The sequence below is a fragment of the Eretmochelys imbricata genome, chromosome 25 (genome assembly GCF_965152235.1).
Source record: "Eretmochelys imbricata isolate rEreImb1 chromosome 25, rEreImb1.hap1, whole genome shotgun sequence".
In the NCBI taxonomy this organism is placed as follows: Eukaryota; Metazoa; Chordata; order Testudines; family Cheloniidae; genus Eretmochelys; species Eretmochelys imbricata.
Genome location: NC_135596.1, coordinates 16,393,160 through 16,412,623, shown reverse-complemented (window position 1 = coordinate 16,412,623; position 19,464 = coordinate 16,393,160). Strand labels below are relative to the sequence as shown.

General features: G+C 51.0%; 2 protein-coding genes across 7 annotated transcripts in view; both read left to right on the top strand.

The window, feature by feature from the left end:
• The window catches only part of MAST3 (microtubule associated serine/threonine kinase 3), a 59,914-nt gene extending 56,877 nt beyond the window's left edge, over nt 1-3,037 (top strand). For all 5 annotated transcript variants that reach the window (XM_077841910.1, XM_077841909.1, XM_077841911.1 and 2 more), the window contains one exon: nt 268-3,037. In XM_077841910.1, coding sequence (XP_077698036.1) covers nt 268-1,496 — 1,229 coding nt within the window. In that variant the 3' untranslated portion in view covers nt 1,497-3,037. The remainder of the gene's footprint in view (nt 1-267) is intronic.
• Nucleotides 3,038-13,594: 10,557 nt separating this feature from the next.
• The window catches only part of PIK3R2 (phosphoinositide-3-kinase regulatory subunit 2), a 39,239-nt gene continuing 33,369 nt past the window's right edge, over nt 13,595-19,464 (top strand). Inside the window, exons 1-2 of one of the 2 annotated variants that reach the window (XM_077842049.1) lie at nt 13,597-13,655; nt 17,392-17,463. The gene's annotated coding sequence lies outside the window, so the exon portion shown is untranslated. Of the gene's footprint in view, nt 13,656-17,391; nt 17,464-19,464 lie in introns of both variants that reach the window. The other variant, XM_077842048.1, reaches the window with a different exon arrangement.

The window sequence follows — 19,464 nt, the reverse complement described above, 5'->3', positions numbered from 1 at the left end:
AGCACTAGGTCAGCTGCAGTTGCAGCTGGGTTCGTATGCAGTAATTGGAACCTGTGGGTCCCCCTGTAACTTGCAATGCTGTTCAGAGTAAAGTAGCCAGGTTCCAAACCATTCAGGAAGTGCCTTGATTTGGCGGACATCTCATTCAGGCCCACCATATGTAAGACTGATGCTGGAAATGCTGACCTTGCCTGAGCCCTGTGATGTGTAGGGAATGTGAGCATAGTATTCATCTCGGGTGAGTTGATCTCTCTCTCTCTCTGGCAGATTCTGTCTCCCCACAGAGCACCTCCCCATCCTCTAGCACCCCCACCTCTCCTGCAGGACACATCAGACCGAGCTCTCTTCATGGGCTAGTGCCGAAGCTCAGTGGTCAGCGTTACAAGGTGGGGCGCCGCAAGTCCACCAGCAGCATCCCCCCATCTCCCCTTGCATGTACTCCTTCTTCAGTCCCACAGCCACCTTCTCCTCAGAGGTCCCCATCGCCACTACCATGTTACACCAAAAACGTTCATTCCTTCCAGGGCAAGACCCTGTCTCCCCCCACCATTGTCAGGCAAGTGTCTCGGCCCAGGAGTGCCGAAGGCCCCAGGTCCCCTCTGCTAAAACGAGTCCAGTCTGCTGAGAAAATAGCGACCTACCTAGCAGAAAAGAAAACCATCAGCAGTCGGAAGCTCACACTGGAAATGCCTCCAGGAGACGGGATGGGGGAGTCTCTCGGGGAGCGGGAGACTCCTATCCAGGCGGGAGAGCTCTGTGCTATGGCTTACCCAGGGACCCCCCGAATGAGAGACTGGACAGGGGAAAGGCACGACCGCGACCAGGAGGTTGTTGTCATGAGGAGGCTGAACCTGTCAGAGCGCAGGGACTCCTTTAAAAAGCAAGAAGCTGTCCAAGAAGTGAGTTTCGATGAGCCAGAGCTGGTGCCTGTGAGTGAGGATGGCACGAAAGCAGAGGCCAAGCTGGACAAGGAGCATGCGCCATGGAGACTTTCCCCTCATGCAGCTTCCTGGGTGGAGACCAGACCAAGGTCAGTATTTGGTAGCTCTTCAGAGCCCCCAAACCCAGAGCAGATGCCTACTGTGGTGCCCCAAATAGCAGTTCAAGGGTCAGAGAGCGATGAACAGGAGACTAACACAGCTGAGTGGGAATGCCAAGGGTCCTACCCTATCCAGTTGATGGCCAGGGTTTATACTGAACAAATGGATGGAACTACAGCAGTGGAATACAAGAGTGTCTCCTCCCAGTGTAGAGAGAACCGGGGGCAGAGAGAGCTCTGTGCGGGGCAAGAGCCCTCACCAGCTTCTGGGTCCCTGCATAGGACATGTTGTGGTAAGGGCATGGTGGGCTCACCCCAGCTGAGCAAAGCGCCTCCAAGGCTGAAGTTGTGGGGGAGCACAGGAATGCAGGAGCATGAGTGCACAGAAACTGAGACGCCCAGCGCAAATCAACAAAAGATGCATGATCAAGCTCGTAAAAAAGTCAAGGATGAGTAATAGCCACACGTTTAGCAAAAGGAACTGCTAAAGGTGAACAGTCAACACAGTGACAGGGCATCTTCAACTCTGCATGAACTCCACAAGGGATCAGCTTCCAGAAAAAGCAAATCTGCGCTGGAGACTGGCACACCATCCAGCTGCTGAGATGTGCTCTTCAAATTACATACCTGCGTTTTGTGAGAGTAAATGCACCTGAAACATTTTTAACATCAGACCTGGCAGGGGTGGGGAATAATTTGATGAATTTACTTACAAAAAGTTTTTGTACTAACTGGAAAGATGTTAATATTTTTGTAGAGCTAAGGAAGCTGCTCTGTTGTGATGGCGTTTCCTCAGCAGGACCTAAACCGTCGTAAATAGAAAGGACTAGACGTGAATCCTTCTAACTAATTTATTACCTTTATAAGCTAAGAAGAGGAATCTGAGGGCATCTCAACTGACTTGTGCTAGGGGAAGCATTACTGCTATTTTGTAAATGTTTGTAATCCCACCTCTGAAATGCACTATATGTTCTATCATTTTTAAGAACCATTAGTTTTGCCCCTTTTGTTATTGTCAGTTTCAAGAGGCAAGGCACAAAGAAAACAGTTAAGAGCCAAGCTTTAAAATACCGTTTTTGGTAGGGATATGCACAGCAGGGTATGTCTTGGTGCCTTGATCTTCATACAGGTGTCTTATTCTTCCCGGAAGAGCTGGTCTTCATTGAAGGTAAAAGCAGTAACTTTATAATGATGTGATTCGTGTTCTGGAACAGACCAATGGTCCATTTAGTCCAGTACCCTACTCTTGCCAATGCCAGATGTCTCAGAATTAGGCATAAATTTCCCTCTCCCCAATATGTTTGTTTGGGAAGAATTTTTGCTTTGGTGTTTTATGATGCTCCTGGGCAGGGGACACGCGTGTGATTGATGCCCACCAGGAATGTATAAATCAAGTATTACAAATCCCAGACAAACCTTGTTGAACAGTTTCCATATCCTGGCCTTGTGCTGTCACTGGCATTGAACATTTCTCCCCCAGAATGTTGTGTATACATCTCAAACACCAGCTCCTCTTTAGTGTGTGCGCTGAATCATTACTCTTCCACTACTTCTTCTTTGACATGTTGACTTGGCCAATTCTAGGACACGGTGGTACTGATAAAGGGCAGCAAGGTCTCTGTGCGCATTTGCCAAGATGGGACTGATTTTGAGAGTGAGAACTCCCTTGCTGTGTGTGGCCAGTTCCCATCTATGTTAATTGATGCTGCATATAAGCCATGGTGTTTGGGGTAGAAAATGAATGTTTTAGTAACCTACAGAAGTTCCCTCCAGTTCTTTCCATGTTGCGGTTACCTTTCTTGGGTGATAACAGATTCAGAGCCTTCCAGTGTCGCTGCTAGCTCAGCCAGAGGGGTTTCTGCAGAGTGAGGTGAGCTGCTCCCTCCTAGGTGCTAATTGTGTTTCCTCCCCACAGAGCAAGAGACTCTGCTGAGAATCTTACCATGCCTGCCTCATGGAAATGAGAAAAGGAGGACTTGTGGCACCTTAGAGACTAACAAATTTATTTGAGCATAAGCTTTCATGAGCTACAGCTCTCTTCATCGGATGCATTCAGTGGATCCGATGAAGTGAGCTCTAGCTCATGAAAGCTTATGCTCAAATAAATTTGTTAGTCTCTAAGATGCCACAAGTCCTCCTTTTCTTTTTGCAGATACAGACTAACACGGCTGCTACTCTGAAACCTGTCATGGTAATGAGCATCATCAGGCTGGCTCATCAGGAGTGATTTAATCATGTTAGTCTTAGTTGCAAGAGATGGTGCTTGGGGATCTCCTGGCATTTGGTGATTGATCAAAATTGCTATTTAGCAGCTGAGGAAATTGAGGGATTTTCACTTGAGGTGCTGCTGGCAAGGGGGGATGCACCAAGGGATTAGACTCCTTTAAATCATGTGACAGAGATATGTGATGTATTGGGCTAGAATATGTCTTAGTGTGTCAGTTTATAAGACACTCCAGGATTCCATCTGTTGGAATCAGAAGATGACACCTAAGAAGCAGTTTGACAACAGCTAAAGAACCACAAAGCTGGGATTAGTCTATGAGCAATATCTATCCTCCTCTTGTCGCATTGTTAGGTCCTGTGTTCCCTGTCTTCATGCACCTTCTAGTTCAAATCAGAGGACTAGATGTGATGGGCAAGGAAAGTCTGGACTGGCTGATGTCCCTCGGTGCTTTCTACCTTTCCTTGAATCTGCACCATGTGAGGACTGTCATTGTTCAGCTCAAGGCCCTGTTGTAAAGGGTGAGCCTACAAACCCTGCCCACTGGCTTTACATGCTGAATAAGCAGCCAAGTGCAGGTTACCTCTTGGCACCAGATATCTAACCTTGTTTAACTGTTCCTGTTTTCCAGCTGCTCTTGGCTAGCCTGGTCCCATTCATATTGTGCTCCCATGTTAAAGGGAGACAAGAAAGGCTATAAATTTGACTTGACAAGAAGCACCTTCTTAAGATCTTTACTATGAGTAGAACCAGGAATGGAGGGAACATTAAGAGATTTCTTTAGAGGAACTTGCCGATTTTTTCCATTTAAAAAAAAGACTTGAACATCTCTCCTCCCAATCCCTCATTCAAACCTTGTCACCAACAAAGATGATGTAATTATTTAATGTGTTCTCTACCCCAGGTATGTCCTTTTCCTCTCTCCCATATAACCGTGCTCTCCATGGCAGCTCCTAGGAGTAGGGTAGGGCAGTACCACCTGCCAGCCTAGCTTTTCCAAACTGAAGCTCTCCTAACTCATTTGGAAAGTGTATATTCTTTAATAAACAAAACACAAATAGAATGTATCACTGGCTGTTTCTATTGTGTCAGCCTTGTTCAGGGGCTAGAACAGGAACTCAGCCCTCAAACAGAAAATACTAGTTGGGGTTTTGCATGTTATGCTGGGTTTCTAGTGTGGGGTTCTTTTTATGACATCTGGGCAGATTATGTGAGCTTTCAAGGACTCAGTGATGCTCCGCTGGCACTTGTGCATTCCTGCCACATTAACAGCATCTCAACAGTTGAATATTTATAACTTCCAATATTAAACTTTTTAAAGGAAAAGAAAAAGTAGAATTCTCGTGGTCTGACTTCCAAAGACTGTTTGAGCTTGGGCACACTTTTAAATGTCCATGCGATGGTCAATTTGTACTTTTAGACATATAAGCAAAACCTAGATAGTTGTAGAGGTTTGTAAGAGTTTGTGTGAACACCCCATCTTGTATCTCATGCATGAGAACTACAGCACTGTACTGCCTATGCCTATCCTCTGAAAGTATTTGTTTTTTCAGGCTTTGTGTGAGCAATAGGATTGCCAATGAAGATGTAATAAGTAGGCAAGCTAGGGGTTTGATAGATCTGTCAGACCTCAAAGCTCATTCAGGGACCTGTGTGTCTGAACCAAATGAAGATTAGCTGAAGGGTTACTAATTACTTGTGACTATTTAGAATGGGGGTGGGGGGAGAGAGAGGAACTTGTTTTCAGACCGCTTGTTTTAGACAAGATTGAATTTTATAATCGTATAGAGGGTTTTTGTTTCTGTTTAATGCTTTTTTTTTCTTGTAGAGAGAGATTTAAATACTTCCGAGCCAAAATAAATTAATCAGTTTGATCTTCTTTTCTGAGATGTTCCACATGAGACAGAGTTGGTTAGGAAAAGCACAACTGGAATTTATCCATCTGTTTCCCTCCTTCCCTGGGCCAGGTTTCAGAATATTCATGCAAATATTAAGAGTTTTTGTTTATTTTCAGTGATTTGCAGTTTCTCTGCTGTATTCTGCATAAAGCTAATTTCTAAAACCTTCCCCAGGATGTGCTTTCAGAACATACAGACATTCCACAGAGGCTTCTGAGTGAACGGAGCATTTAATTAGAGCTCTACCTTTTTATTAAAAATGTAATAAACTACACTGTGTTGTCTCAGTTGTCTTTAGTTGTAATTTCTGAATTCCCTTTCCCTCTTGTGCTGGTGGATTTTGTATGAAGAGTCCCTCTGGCATTTTCCAGCATTTCTAAGGTTTTATATGATGTAAATGTTTACATTTGATAATGCATGTGTGTTTTTTCTAACTGCAGTGTTTGCAGAAACTGACACAGTGCAAGTATTGGGCTTTTATGTCAAAACACTTATTTATATCCTTCCCTGTACAGTTTGTATGGCGATGATACCTAACCCTGTGTGCAAAGCTGTCAGAATGGTATTTTTTTATTATTATTTGTATAATGCTAATGTCTACGCCATTTTGTAGCACCAATCCCACCGTAAAGTGATTCCTTTTCCCACCCCAGACTTGAGAGTAACTGGTGATGCTAGCTTTCTATTTTGATTGCTTATTCAAGCAGAATTTGGTTTTTTTACGTTTGTGTGGCTGTTTTAAATTGACTGCTTCTCCTGCGTTAACCCTTGCAGTAGTTTACCCAGAAAACAAGCAAACAATCATCTTGGTGGCCAAGAGCATGTGTTAATTCCACATCATCAGCCCGTGGAGGCACAGAAGCACTTTCTGGTCTCGGGGTTTGGTGAACAAAATGGTTCTTTGCTAGAAGATGATGCAGAATGAAGTGTGTTTGCTTCTGAAATGATGTTGCCAACAATTACTCTCCGTTGTAATCCTGTTTCTGCGGAATCACTTGTTGTTTCCTTTTTATTTTATTTTTTTATTTTTTTTGCACCTCTCTTATTTAGGATAGGCTTTCTGCTTGCTTCCTCTGCCTTCTCTATTAACCACTCAGGAAGTTAGCATTGTTGTTTTGAAAAAACCTAAAAATGGACACCTCCTTTACACTGACCAGCTGTAAAAGGGGATCAACAGGACAGTGGCCGAACTAGTATGTAAGAAGAAAACTCTTGTTTCAGAAGTTGTATTAAAAGGATTTTTATGGAAAATGTCTTAAAAGTAAACAGGACTCTGTCTTCCTGTATTATACTGAACACTGGTCTTGGTATGAATCTATTCAGAAAAAGTTTCATGTTGTAATAAAATTGTTCCTTGAGATGGAGCTGAAGTTCATAGCCTTCTGTTCAAGGGGGGAGTACTTAGTTCAGAACTGCTGATACTGAAGCTTGGAAAGAACATTTTGGAAATAAATTTCTTATTACTCCTGCATGTTCACTACCCAATCTTCCTGATGTATAACACGAAGTAAATGGCATGCAGTGTAACAACTGCTTCAGTTCCTTCCAGATTTTGCAATTCCATGCCTGTGACTACACTGTCAGTTTGTTCCTTGGTGTGAAGATCTTGTTGAATGGCAGTTCACATCCCAGCTTCATCCAGTAGATTCTAGAGTAAAATCCTGAAATTAGCTGAAGCACTAGCTGATGCTGTCAACTCAGCCAGCAGGCTCAAGACCAGGATTGCATCTGTGGCATTGACAACTGGTCTAATCAAGTAAAAGGATGCACAAGAGTGACCAGCCCAAGGAGCTAAAGTATAGTACCTGGCACCACCAAATATTTCTCATTCATGACCTCCTTCCCTTCCTTTGCTCTGCCTGTGACAAGTTCACTGCAACCCATGATCTACATCAGTGATGCGCAAACTTTTCCAGTCATGCCCCCTTTACCATTGGTCACCCTCCCTCCCCCACATCACTTGTAGTCTGAAGTAATCCTGCTGGCGCCCATGCTGCCTTCAGGGCTGGGCGGCTGGAGAGTGGCTGCTGCCAGCCAGGGCATTCATATTGTTTGCGGTATGGGAGAACTATTTTTTTTTTTTTTTAATCCCTCTCCTGTCCTGCTCTGCAATACCCACTCTTTTTATCCCACTCCCGCTATTATGGCAGTGGGTCCTGTGGGATGCACGGGATTCCAGTTTCTTTGCGCCTCCAACCTCTTGTGCATACCTCCCCAGTTTGTGCCCCATTGACCTCCATCTCGCTTCTTTTGTCTCCTCACGCTTTCTGAAAGCCAGTTCTCTGCCTCCAACCGCAGACTCTTTGCTCCCCTCAGCATCACTGCTGTCCAGCTTCTTTCATTTCCAGCTATTGTCCTGTGGCATCTTCTACAACCCAATCAACCTGCCTCACTCTTTTGTCCTCCTCCTCTGGGTGGCTGCCATATCCCCCACCCCATCCTCCAACCTCTCTGATGTGATGTCTTTCCCTTTACTCTGCTGAACTGCATGAGGCCTCCCAATCATGGCCTGGACTGACTAACAATCTTGGTGACTCACTTGACGTGGTCTTCAAGCGCTGCATGCTCTCTCTTTCCCATCTCCTCCCCTTTCATTTCTGTTCCCTTATTTATTTGTAGTGTCGTAGTGCCTAGAGGCCCCACTCAGGGATCATGGCACAAGGTGCTTCGCAAACAGGAAGATGGTCCCTGTCCAAAGAGTTTAATCCCTTTCTCCACTCTCTGATTTCTTTCAAAATTGGGCACACTCTTCCACTTCCTCCTGCACAGTTCTGTGACCTCAAGCCTATTGAACTCCACACCACTGACCCTGTCACTTCCGTCCTCTCCTGCCTTGTTCAGAGGACCTGTGCTACTCCAGCCTTCTTCGGTGTGTGAGATCTTGTCAACCACTTTTTCCCCAAACCTAAGGAAAAACCTTTCCTTTACTGCCTCCTACCCATTTCCTCTCAAACCTCTTTGGGAATGCTATCTGTGCCCTCTGTCCACTTCGTTCTGGCTTCTCTCATCAGGGACAGCACTGACCACCTGGACAAATCAGAAAGCCTGGTCTCTATTCATTCCACTCTAGATATTTGAGCCATTGTCTTCCCAGCTTACTCTGTTTATGACTGGTTGTCATCTGTGGGAGGCCTGAGTCACCCTTTGATCTGAAATTAATTTAGCATGGACAAACTGACTCTGGCAGCACCCTGGATCCTCAGAAACTTGCATAAATGACAAAGTGCTCACTAAATATGGGCCAGAAAATTGGATTCTGTATTTACCCTGGACAAAAATAAAACTGTCTCCATTTTGAAATGTATTTCCAGTGAGCCATGTCAGCTAGTTGCCAAATCCAGTGTGCTTCGCTGGCAGGTGAGCAGCATCTCATCAGCACTCATTTAAACATGGAACTGGGCCTGTTCTCACAAAATATTTAAAATATGCCTTAGCTGAATCTAGCTGCTCTGCTTTCCCACCCTGCGAGAGTCATCAGCTAGCAAAAATGTGCAAGACTGGAAAGACAAATCTTCCTCTTCCATATGTACACAATTACCTGTCTGACACCTACCAGTTGAGATGTGTCTGCACAAAATCACGCTTCCAGCTGCCTGTCTCTCATTGGCATGGATTGCAGTACAACAGCAAAAGAATAAAAGACAGGCTGCTCCCACTGCCACCATAAAGCTTCCATTCTGCGGGGAAAAGATGTTACTTAAACCTTTTGGAGCTAATCATGTGTCTCTCTCTATTTTCCTCACTGCCTTCTGGGATGGTAGCTGAGCCGGGCATGGCAAGACCTGCTGCCATAAGCATCAGTGCTGGAATTAGGCCAGAGCTGAGCTTCAGTAGATTAAGGAGGAGGTCAGACTAAACAAGAGCCCCAGTATCTCTTGGGCAAAGATGACAAGTACATAAGAACGGCCAGACTGGGTCAGATCAAAGGTCCATCTAGCCCAGTATCCTGTCTTCTGACAGTGGCCAGTGCCAGGTGCCCCAGAGGGAATGAACAGAACAGGGAATCATCAAGTGATCCATCCCCTGTTGCCCATTCCCAGCTTCTGACAAACAGAAGGTAGGGACACCATCCCTGCCCATCCCGGCTAATAATAATTGATGGACCTGTCCTCCATGAATTTATTTAGTTCTTTTTTGAACCCTGTTCAACTTCACAACATCCTCTGGCAAAGAATTCCACAGGTTGACTGTGCATCGTGTGAAGAAATACTTTTATTTGTTTTAAACCTGCTGCCTATTAATTTCATTTGGTGACCCCTAGTTCTTGTGTTATGAGGAGTAAATAACACTTCCTTATTTACTTTCTCCACACCATTCATGATTTTATAGACCTCAATCATATCCCCCCTTAGTCATCTCTTTTCTAAGCTGAAAAGTTCCAGTCTTCTTAATCTCTCCTCATATGGAAGTTGTTCCATGGCCCTAATCATTTTTGTTGCCCTTTTCTGAACCTTTTCCAATTCCAATATATATTTTTTGAGATGGGGCGATCACATCTGCATGCAGTATTCAAGATGTGGGCATATCACAGATTTATATAGAGGCCATGATATTTTCTGTCTAATTATCTATCCCTTTCTTAATGATGCCCAATATTCTTTTGTTTTTTTGACTGCTGTTGCACATTGAGTGGATGTTTTCAGAGAACTATCCACAATGACTTCAAGATCTCTTTCTTGAATGGGAACAGCTAATTTAGCCCCCTTCATTTTATATGTGTAGGTTTTCCAATGTGCATTACTTTGCATTTATCAACACTTAATTTCATCGGCCATTTTGTTGCCCAGTCACCCAGTTTTGAGAGATCCTTTTGTACATCTTTGCAGTCTGCCTGGGACTTAACTATCCTGACTAGTTTTGTATCATCTGCAAATTCTGCCACCTCACTGTTTACCCCCTTTTCCAGGTCATTTATGAATATGTTGAATAGGCCTGGTCCCAGTACAGACTCCTGGGGGACATCGCTATTTACCTCTCTCCATTCTGAAAACTGACCATTTATTCCTACCCTTTGTTTCCTATCTTTTAACCAGTTATCAGTGCATGAGAGGACCTTCCTTCTTATCCCATGACAGCTTACTTTGTTTAAAAGCCTTTGGTGAGGGACCTTGTCAAAGGCTTTCTGAAAATCTAAGTACACTATATCCACTGGGTCCCCCTTGTACACAAGCTTGTTGATCCCCTCAAAGAATTATAGTAGATTGATGAGGCATGATTTCCCTTTACAAAAACCATGTTGACTCTTCCCCAACAAATTATGGCCATCTACGTGTCTGACAATTTTGTTCTTTACTATAGGTTTCAACCAGTTTGCCCGGTACTGAAGTCAGATTTACTGGCCTGTAATTGCTGGGATCACCTCTGGAGCCCTTTTAAAAAATGGGCGTCACATTAGCTATCCTCCAGTCATCTCGTACAGAAGCTGATTTAAATGATAGGTTACAGACTACAGTTAGTAGTTCTGCAATTTCACATTTGAGTTCCTTCAGAACGCTTGGGTTCCATCTGGTCCTGGTGACTTATTACTGTTTAATTTATGGGTTTCAGAGTAACAGCCGTGTTAGTCTGTATTCGCAAAAAGAAAAGGAGTCCTTGTGGCACCTTAGAGACTAACCAATTTATTTGAGCATGAGCTTTCGTGAGCTACAGCTCACTTCATCAGATGCATACCGTGGAAACTGCAGCAGACTTTATCATGTCCTCTAATGACACCTCAATCTGGGACAGTTTATCAGATTTGTCACCTAAAAAGAATGGCTCAGGTGTGGGAATCTCCTTCACATCCTCAGCCGTGAAGACAGACGCAAAAAATTCAGGTAAAGGGAAGAGCCTTCTGTCCACCTGGGAATATTGAGAAGGCATTCCCTGCCTTTTAGTTTGCTGATCTGAAAGAAGACGGGATCTTTAACTCTGCCCTTTAAAGTGACTTGTTTGGGTGAGCCTTGTGGAGCATGCTTGAGGCCCAAAATTGAGCCAGTAAAAGCTGTATTCAGCCAGTCCCCAGTGCAGCATGAGTGGTCCCACGTACTGTGGGAAGTTTGAATGTGTCTAGCTGTGTGTGTCTGTGCAGCGCTGCCACGGCTGGTGGTTTTTTTTTTAAACCAGTGAAGGGATTTGCTTGGGGCTGGAGCAAGGCCTCCGACACCCTGAGATGTTCCAGGCTCCCAGGGTCCTTAAGACCCTCGTTGGCTGTCTTGTCCAACTTGCCTGCTTTCTAGGACAGAAAAACCTCTTAAAGCTGCTACAGGCAGCGCTCTCTCCTCATCAACTCCAAGCCATTCTCGCAGGAGGGGGGCCAAAAGCCCAGCAGCTCAGGAGCCTTTTCCCTTCCCCTCCTGCAAACAAGGGGCACAGATGGGTCCTCTATTTCTCCCCCACACACCTAGGAAGGAATGCGGGGGGCGCCACTGCAGCCCTGTGGGGGAGGGGAGTGAGCCCCAGGAGGAGTGGGGCTGGGGGCTGAACTGGAGTGGGGATGGGTGGGGCTGAATTAGTAGCTGGGCAGGAGATGGGGAGAGAGCACCTGCAGCAGGGACCAAACCCCCTTACTCAGTAAGTTTGGGATAGGGGCAGGGCAGCACCTGATAGACCAAACACACGATTGTAAAAAACTCACCATGACAATTTGGGTCCCACACGTGCGGGTTCGGTGCTGGTGTGTCCATACTCCCTGCGGGGGACAGGAGGAGCTGTCAGCATTGAGCTGCCCCAGGCCTGTGGGCTCTCTGGATGCCTGGGTGTGATGCAGGCTGGAGAGCAGCCATAGCGCCCCTCAATGACAACGTCACAGAGAGGCAGGGTGGGCACGGGGGGGGTGTTTCAGAGGGGGATGATGGGTGCTGGGGGGGTCACTGAGGAGTGCAGCTGGGGGGGGCTCTGAGGGGCGTGGAGGACGCTGGGGAGGTAAAGGGGCTCTGAGAGGCGTGACAGGTGCTGGGGAGTGGTGGTGGGGTCACTGAGGGGAGTAGCTGGGGGGCTGTGATGCATGATGGGTGCTGGGGGGGTCACAAGAGAGTGGCCGGGGGGCTCTGAGGAGCGGGGTGGGAGGTCACTGAGGGGAGGTGCGGACGCTGAGGGGGTCACTGAGGGGAGCGGCCTGGGGGGCGGTGGGGGGGGTCACAGGGGAGCGGCCAGGAGGGAGGGTTCTGAGGGGTGTGATGGGCTATGGGGGGTCACTGAGGGGATTGGCCGTGGGGGGGCCCTGAGGCACAGGGGGGCGGGCACTGGGGGGGTCACTGAGGGGTGCAGCTTGGGGGGGCTCTGAGGCACAGGGCGGTGGGCGCTGGGGGGGCTCTGAGGCATGGGGCGGCAGGCACTGGGGGCCTCATAGGAGAGCGGGGGGACTCTGACACGCAGGGCGGGGCGATGGGCGCGGGGGGGGTCACAGGGAAGTCTGGGGGGGGCTCTGAGGCGCGGGGTGGTGGGTGCTAGGGGGGTCACAGGGGGGCGGGGGGGCTCTGAGGGGCGGGGCAACGGGCGCGGGGGGGGTCACAGGGTAGTTCGGGGGGGGCTCTGAGGCACAGGGCGGCGGCCGCTGGGGGGGGGGTCACAAGGGAGCCTGGGGCGGGGCGACTGGCACTGGGGGGGTCACAGGGGCGCGGGGGGGCCCTGAGGGGTGGGGCGGGGCGGCGGGTGCTGGGGGGGTCACAGGGGAGCCCGGGGGGGCCCTGAGGGGTGGGGCGGGGCGGCGGGTGCTGGGGGGGTCACAGGGGAGCCCGGGGGGGCCCTGAGGGGCGGGGCGGCGGGTGCTGGGGGGTCACAGGGGAGCCCGGGGGGGGCTCTGAGGGGCGGGGCGGCGGGTGCTGGGGGGTCACAGGGGAGCTCGGGGGGGGGGCTCTGAGGGGCGGGGCGGGGCGGCGGGTGCTGGGGGGGTCACAGGGGAGGGCGGGGCGACGGGTGCTGGGGGGTCACAGGGGGGCGGGGGGCGCTGTCCTTGGCGCTGCTGAGGGACTCGTTGCCCTGGGGGCGCTGCGCTGGGGGACCCACCCGGGGGGGGACCCGGACCCACCCCCACCCCGCCCGTTCTCTCGAATCACCCTCCTGCCAAGAGCGGGAGCGCGGCGGCCGCTCGCAGACGGACACGCCGGTCTGGGTTTCACCCCCGGAAGCTTGTGCCCAGACCGGCGTGTCCGTCCCCGGCGCCGCCGGGCTCTTTTCGGGGTTCAGGCGAACCCGGCTCCCGCCGCCCGCTGATACTTTAAAAAAATGGATGTGACGTAACGGCGGGGGCGGGGGCGGGGGCGGGGGCGGGGGCGGGCGGACTCGGGTGTTTCCGCCCCTGCTCGGGACTCGCCGTTGGCTCCGGGAAGGGGGCGGGGTTTTCGCTTCGGGTGTCTCCGCCTTCGCTCGCGGGTTTTCGGGAGCGGGCTCGGGTCGTTCCGCGGCACCTCGGCTGTTTCCGCCGGGCGGGGCGGGGCGAGCTCGCCGCTGCCTGGCTGAGGCTGGAGGGACGTGGGGCTGCGGCGGGGCGGACGGGGCTGGCGCCGGCGGAGCGGTGGGTCTCGGGCCCGGTTTGTGCGACGGTCGCAGCGTGGCTGGGCAGGCGGCACGTCCCCTAGCCGCGGGGGGGGCTATGTGCACTGCACCCCCCTGCCCTGGGGAGGTGAGGGGGGGGGCTGTGCGCACTCCACCCCCCCGCCCTGGGGAGGTGAGCGGGGGGGGGGCTATGTGCACTGCACCCCCCCGCCCTGGGGAGGTGAGCGGGGGGGGGAGCTATGTGCACTGCACCCCCCCGCCCTGGGGAGGTGAGCGGGGGGGGGGAGCTATGTGCACTGCACCCCCCCGCCCTGGGGAGGTGAGCGGGGGGGGGGGCTATGTGCACTGCACCCCCCCGCCCTGGGGAGGTGAGCGGGGGGGGGGGCTATGTGCACTGCACCCCCCCGCCCTGGGGAGGTGAGCGGGGGGGGGGCTATGTGCACTGCACCCCCCCGCCCTGGGGAGGTGAGCGGGGGGGGGGCTATGTGCACTGCACCCCCCCGCCCTGGGGAGGTGAGCGGGGGGGGGGGCTATGTGCACTGCACCCCCCCGCCCTGGGGAGGTGAGCGGGGGGGGGGGCTATGTGCACTGCACCCCCCCGCCCTGGGGAGGTGAGCGGGGGGGGGGGGGCTATGTGCACTGCACCCCCCCGCCCTGGGGAGGTGAGCGGGGGGGGGGGGCTATGTGCACTGCACCCCCCCGCCCTGGGGAGGTGAGCGGGGGGGGGGGCTATGTGCACTGCACCCCCCCGCCCTGGGGAGGTGAGCGGGGGGGGGGGCTATGTGCACTGCACCCCCCCGCCCTGGGGAGGTGAGCGGGGGGGGGGGCTATGTGCACTGCACCCCCCCGCCCTGGGGAGGTGAGCGGGGGGGGGGGGCTATGTGCACTGCACCCCCCCGCCCTGGGGAGGTGAGCGGGGGGGGGGGGCTATGTGCACTGCACCCCCCCGCCCTGGGGAGGTGAGCGGGGGGGGGGGGCTATGTGCACTGCACCCCCCCGCCCTGGGGAGGTGAGCGGGGGGGGGGGGCTATGTGCACTGCACCCCCCCGCCCTGGGGAGGTGAGCGGGGGGGGGGGGCTATGTGCACTGCACCCTCCCGCCCTGGGGAGGTGAGCGGGGGGGGCGCTATGTGCACTGCACCCCCCTGCCCTGGGGAGGTGAGCCGGGGGGGGCTCTATATGCACTACACCCCCTGCCCTGGGGAGGTGAGCTGGGGGGGGCTATGCGCACTCCACCCCCCTGCCCTGGGGAGGTGGGGGAAGGCGAGGGTGGGGGGGGGGGGCTATGTGCACTGCACCCCCTGCCCTGGGGAGGTGAGCTGGGGGGAGCTATGCGCACTCCACCCCCATGCCCTGGGGAGGTGGGGGAAGGTGAGCGGGGGGGGCTATGTGCACTGCACCCCCTGCCCTGGGGAGGTGAGCTGGGGGGGGCTATGCGCACTCCACCCCCCTGCCCTGGGGAGGTGGGGGAAGGTGAGCGGGGGGGGGGGGCTATGCGCACTGCACCCCCCCCGCCCTGGGGAGGTGGGGGGTGGCTGTGTGCACTGCACCCCCTACCCTGGGGAGGTGTGGGGAAAGTGAGCTCGAGGTGACAGCTGTGCATTGCAACCTCCCATCTCAGGGTGGGACAGTGGGGGGAGAGGCTGTGTCCATTGTATCACGGCTGGGCGCGTTGCACCGCCACACTTCAGGGAGATAGTGCATGCATTATGCCATCCCATCTCCTGGAGTGGGGGGATGGTATAAAGTGACTGCTGTCTGCACGGGGCTCCCGATGCAAGGGGGTGCTGTATGCGTTGCAGCCATCCCAGAGGAGTGCAAGAGCCCCCAGTGCTCAGAGGAAGATGTCTTGGGTGATGATGCTCTTCCCTCCGGGGGCCATTCTCAGTTTGCCTGAGGAGGGGGCTGCAGGACCTTCCCCGTTGCTGTCAGTTGGCTGCGGGTACAGGGTAGGCTGGACTGGTTACAGGGGGATTTTGAATGTAAAACCCCAAACTCATGTTGACTCCATCTGCCTGGCTTTTTACTTCCTCAGAAACCATGGAGTGGGTCTTGACTGAGCCTGGCAGTCAGGAACCTGGCCCTGAGAGGCAGTGTATGTGGAGGTTTCAGAGTAACAGCCGTGTTAGTCTGTATTCGCAAAAAGAAAAGGAGTACTTGTGGCACCTTAGAGACTAACCAATTTATTTGAGCATGAGCTTTCGTGAGCTACAGCTCACTTCATCAGATGTAGTGAGCTGTAGCTCACAAAAGCTCATGCTCAAATAAATTGGTTAGTCTCTAAGGTGCCACAAGTACTCCTTTTCTTTTTGTATGTGGAGGGTGTTTCTGAAGCCTTGTTCCAGGCTCCGGCTGGGGACAGGCAGGCCCTTAGCATAAAGTGGATTTGAAATGGCTGTGAAATGAACTTGGAGCGCTGCCCAGGAGAGGTGTGCATGTTGGTGATGTGAGTGGTGCCAAAGGCCCCGACTGGGATCTGGACCCCACTGGGTTGGGCCCTGCGCAGATTTGGAAAGAGAGAAACCCTGCTGGGGCTTAGTGTCCAATGCACTGAACAGAGCATGGGGATCCAACAGACAAGCAAATGAGTGTGGTGGAGACTTGGCATGGTCCATTGTGGCTCTAGAGAGAAAGTTGGTGGAGCAGGCAGTGACATTTGCCTGTAGAGGCCTAGTTTTGGGGGGAGGAGGATGGGATCCTAGTTGAGCTAAATGGCCTCTGCATGCAGTCTACATGGAGATTGCTGCTTGCAGCTCTCTCTGACTTTTGTTGTCATTTTAGAGGCTGGCTTTAACCCTTTGTGTCAGGCATGATAGTGCAGCTGCCTGTAAATGGGGATTGTGGGCATCCTTTTTGCATATGGCAGATACCTGGAGCCTGATGATAGGAATTCACTCGTTCTGGGGGGTCTCCAGGCAGAAAGCCTCTTTCTTTGGCTTGTCAGCTGTATTCTGGCCTCCTGTGTATTAACGACTGCCTGGCTTGGTTTCTCAGTCATGTCTGTTTGGAAAGTTTAACATTTTTAAAAAATGGGAATAATGGCCGGGCTGGGAGAGGGGCGCCTCTCTCCCCATCTGTTTGTGTTAGCAGCTGGGCCATTTTGCGTGTGCTACCCAGAAGTACTGGGACCGACTTGAAATGATTTTGTAAAATGAAAGCTGAACCCAGGAAGTTGGTGGAAGGAATTATTGCTTTGATATGGACGGCTACTGATGAACACTTCTTAAACTCATTGCAGCTGGAAGATTGATCCAAAGGGATGAGAAATGTAGCAATTTCTCTTACTCTAAACCCAAGCAGTCCTCTTCCCCATGTAACATTACAAAGTCCCAATCTATGCATCATAGATATCTGCCTTCTAAAAGACAGGGGCAGACCTGCAGCAAATCTGACCTGTTTATAGTATATTTTGCAGTTTTATTTATCAGATTGCAGGGACACTCTCATTCTCTTTGGGAGGAACTTTCTTCTGTGGCCACTGACTTCCAAGGCTGATGTTTAACACTGGGGTGGGGAATAAAATCTTGTGGAGTTGCGTGGGATTTGGCTAGCTGAGACCCTTCTATCACTGCCCCAAAATGAGCTCCCACAAAGTGAGAAGGTGTGAGGACCCTGAAATGATATGGCTGCTTGCTTACCTTTAATGCTGACGCTGTCTCCTTTGGATGCTAAGCAGCCTTTCTAGTGACAGGAATGGAACAGTGGCCTCCTTTGCTCCCCCGTTAATATATACAGCATTATTTCTTTTATTTTTAGGGCAGTTCTCAGAACCACCAGGGATTTCACTCTGTGACTCTCACTGCAAGAGCAGAGAATGAAGACAGCTGAGTAAATACAGCCTAAATAATTTTTCTACTCTTCCCCCTCCCTCCCCCCCCTCCAAGTTTAACATGGGAGGGTAAAGTAGTGTGTTAGCCCATGCTGCAGTCACTAATATCTCCAGGATGTGGGAAAGGTCAGGTGATAGTTTGGTTTCTTTCGCGATTATCTATTTGTACTCTGACCTGTTGGACTTGCTCTCAGATCCTGCTGCGGAATTCAAAGTAGCCGTTACTGTGTCCCCATCTCTCATTTCTTAAGATACTTGCATCTTGGGTACTTCTAAGGGTAATTACTCCACACCCCTTATTTTGAACTCGGAACAACATTCATCAACTTTGCTCTTAGAATGGGAAAAAATCCTGCCTCCCTCAGCCAACTCTTGTTGGACCAAAAACTCTGGGTTGTGAGAGAAGCCACAAATCAAAAGGAATCCAATGAAGAATGGACCTGGCTGCATCAGTGCCTCCGTTGAGGAATTGATGCATGTTTCCAGTGGAAAATATTTATCATATTGGAGGCTCCCTTAGTTCCTGAGAGAGGATCTGGAGCGGCTGCTGCCTGAAGCCGATGTGATTTGAGTAATGGGAGATAAGCTGAGAAAGGAAAAATGAACTCTGAGTTAGACTCTAGCTCCCTCAGCTCAGTAACTTGTGCATAATTCCAAATATTTCAGGGAACAGATAACATTATTCCCAACAAATGCCTCAGCTGAAAGAGTGGCTACAAGCTTTTGAAAGATTTTCTTATTGGCTTTGGAATTGTAAGTGATGAGTGACATATCCAAAATACAGTTAGCCTTTTACTTCTGAAATTAGGTATTCCAGGAAACCAAACATGCAAAGAAGATGCTTCTAAAATGGGGGTGATTTACTCTGGCTACTCAGGGATCCAAATTAAGGGATAACTGAGCAATGGGACAGTTCTAGCAGGGGCACTTTTTTTTTATTCCTTTCCAAACATTTCAGATACCCCTTCATGTCCACGACTTCAGTAACAAATCAACTGCAGAATGCTGCATTAACACTGCAGAAGTTCAAGCAGGAAGCAGCCTCCCGTTAGCATACACACAGAGTAACAGTCATGGACAGGACGCTCGTGGTCCTTTGTGTCCATGCTCTTGGCAGGAGGAGGCAGCCAGGTTCAGGAAACTCTGTCTATGAGTATATCGTCATTGCAAATGAAAGGTGTGTTCCTAACTCGGGTTAGCAGCTTGAGTTCATTCAAGCAGCTAATCTGAGTTAAAAGATGAGTTGCTGGGTCTACACTGCTAGTTTAACCCGAGCGAAGTACACACCACTCTTTGCAGCGAAGATACTCGTAGTCTCTGGTGAGAGATTATGTGAAAGCAGCCAGCGGGCCGGGACTGCAGCCCACACACAACAAAGGCATCCAGAGGAAGAGGCGCTTGTGGTGCTTGGCAAGGAGTACTCACTGCAAAGGCCACTAATCCTAAACCTGGGTATTTCATGTCACGGGGGACCAAGGAGGCCCCCCAGCATGCCTGGGAGGGTCATGACTGTCACCTGCCAAGAAACTGGAGAACCTCAAACAACTTTCACCTTTCAGTTCCCACTTCTTTTCTGTGGTGAGAGCCAGTAATTCAGTGTATTGCAGCTTCCGTCTGACTGTGCAGATACTCCCCAGGTAAATGCTTCTCACTTTCACTCAGGTCAATCCCTCCCTCATGCTGTGCCCATCCCAGAGTTCTCGCCTCGCCTGCTGTCATGTCACATCTTGCTCAAACTCTCCTATAAAGGGGCTCTTTCCAGTGAGGCCTCCCTGGAACCTCACCCTCATGCTGTGATCTCATCCAGCCTCAAGCTAAGCAGGGTTGTACCTGATTGGAACTTGGATAGGAGACCTTGGATGGGAGACCGCCAAGGGAAACCCAGAAATGGTGTCTGTGAGTGGTGCTCTTGTGAGTCAGTACTGAACCAGTGCCTGGGGATGGGAGCGCTGTACTGTTTGGTATGTTATCATTAAGACAGTCATTGTTTGTCTGTGTTG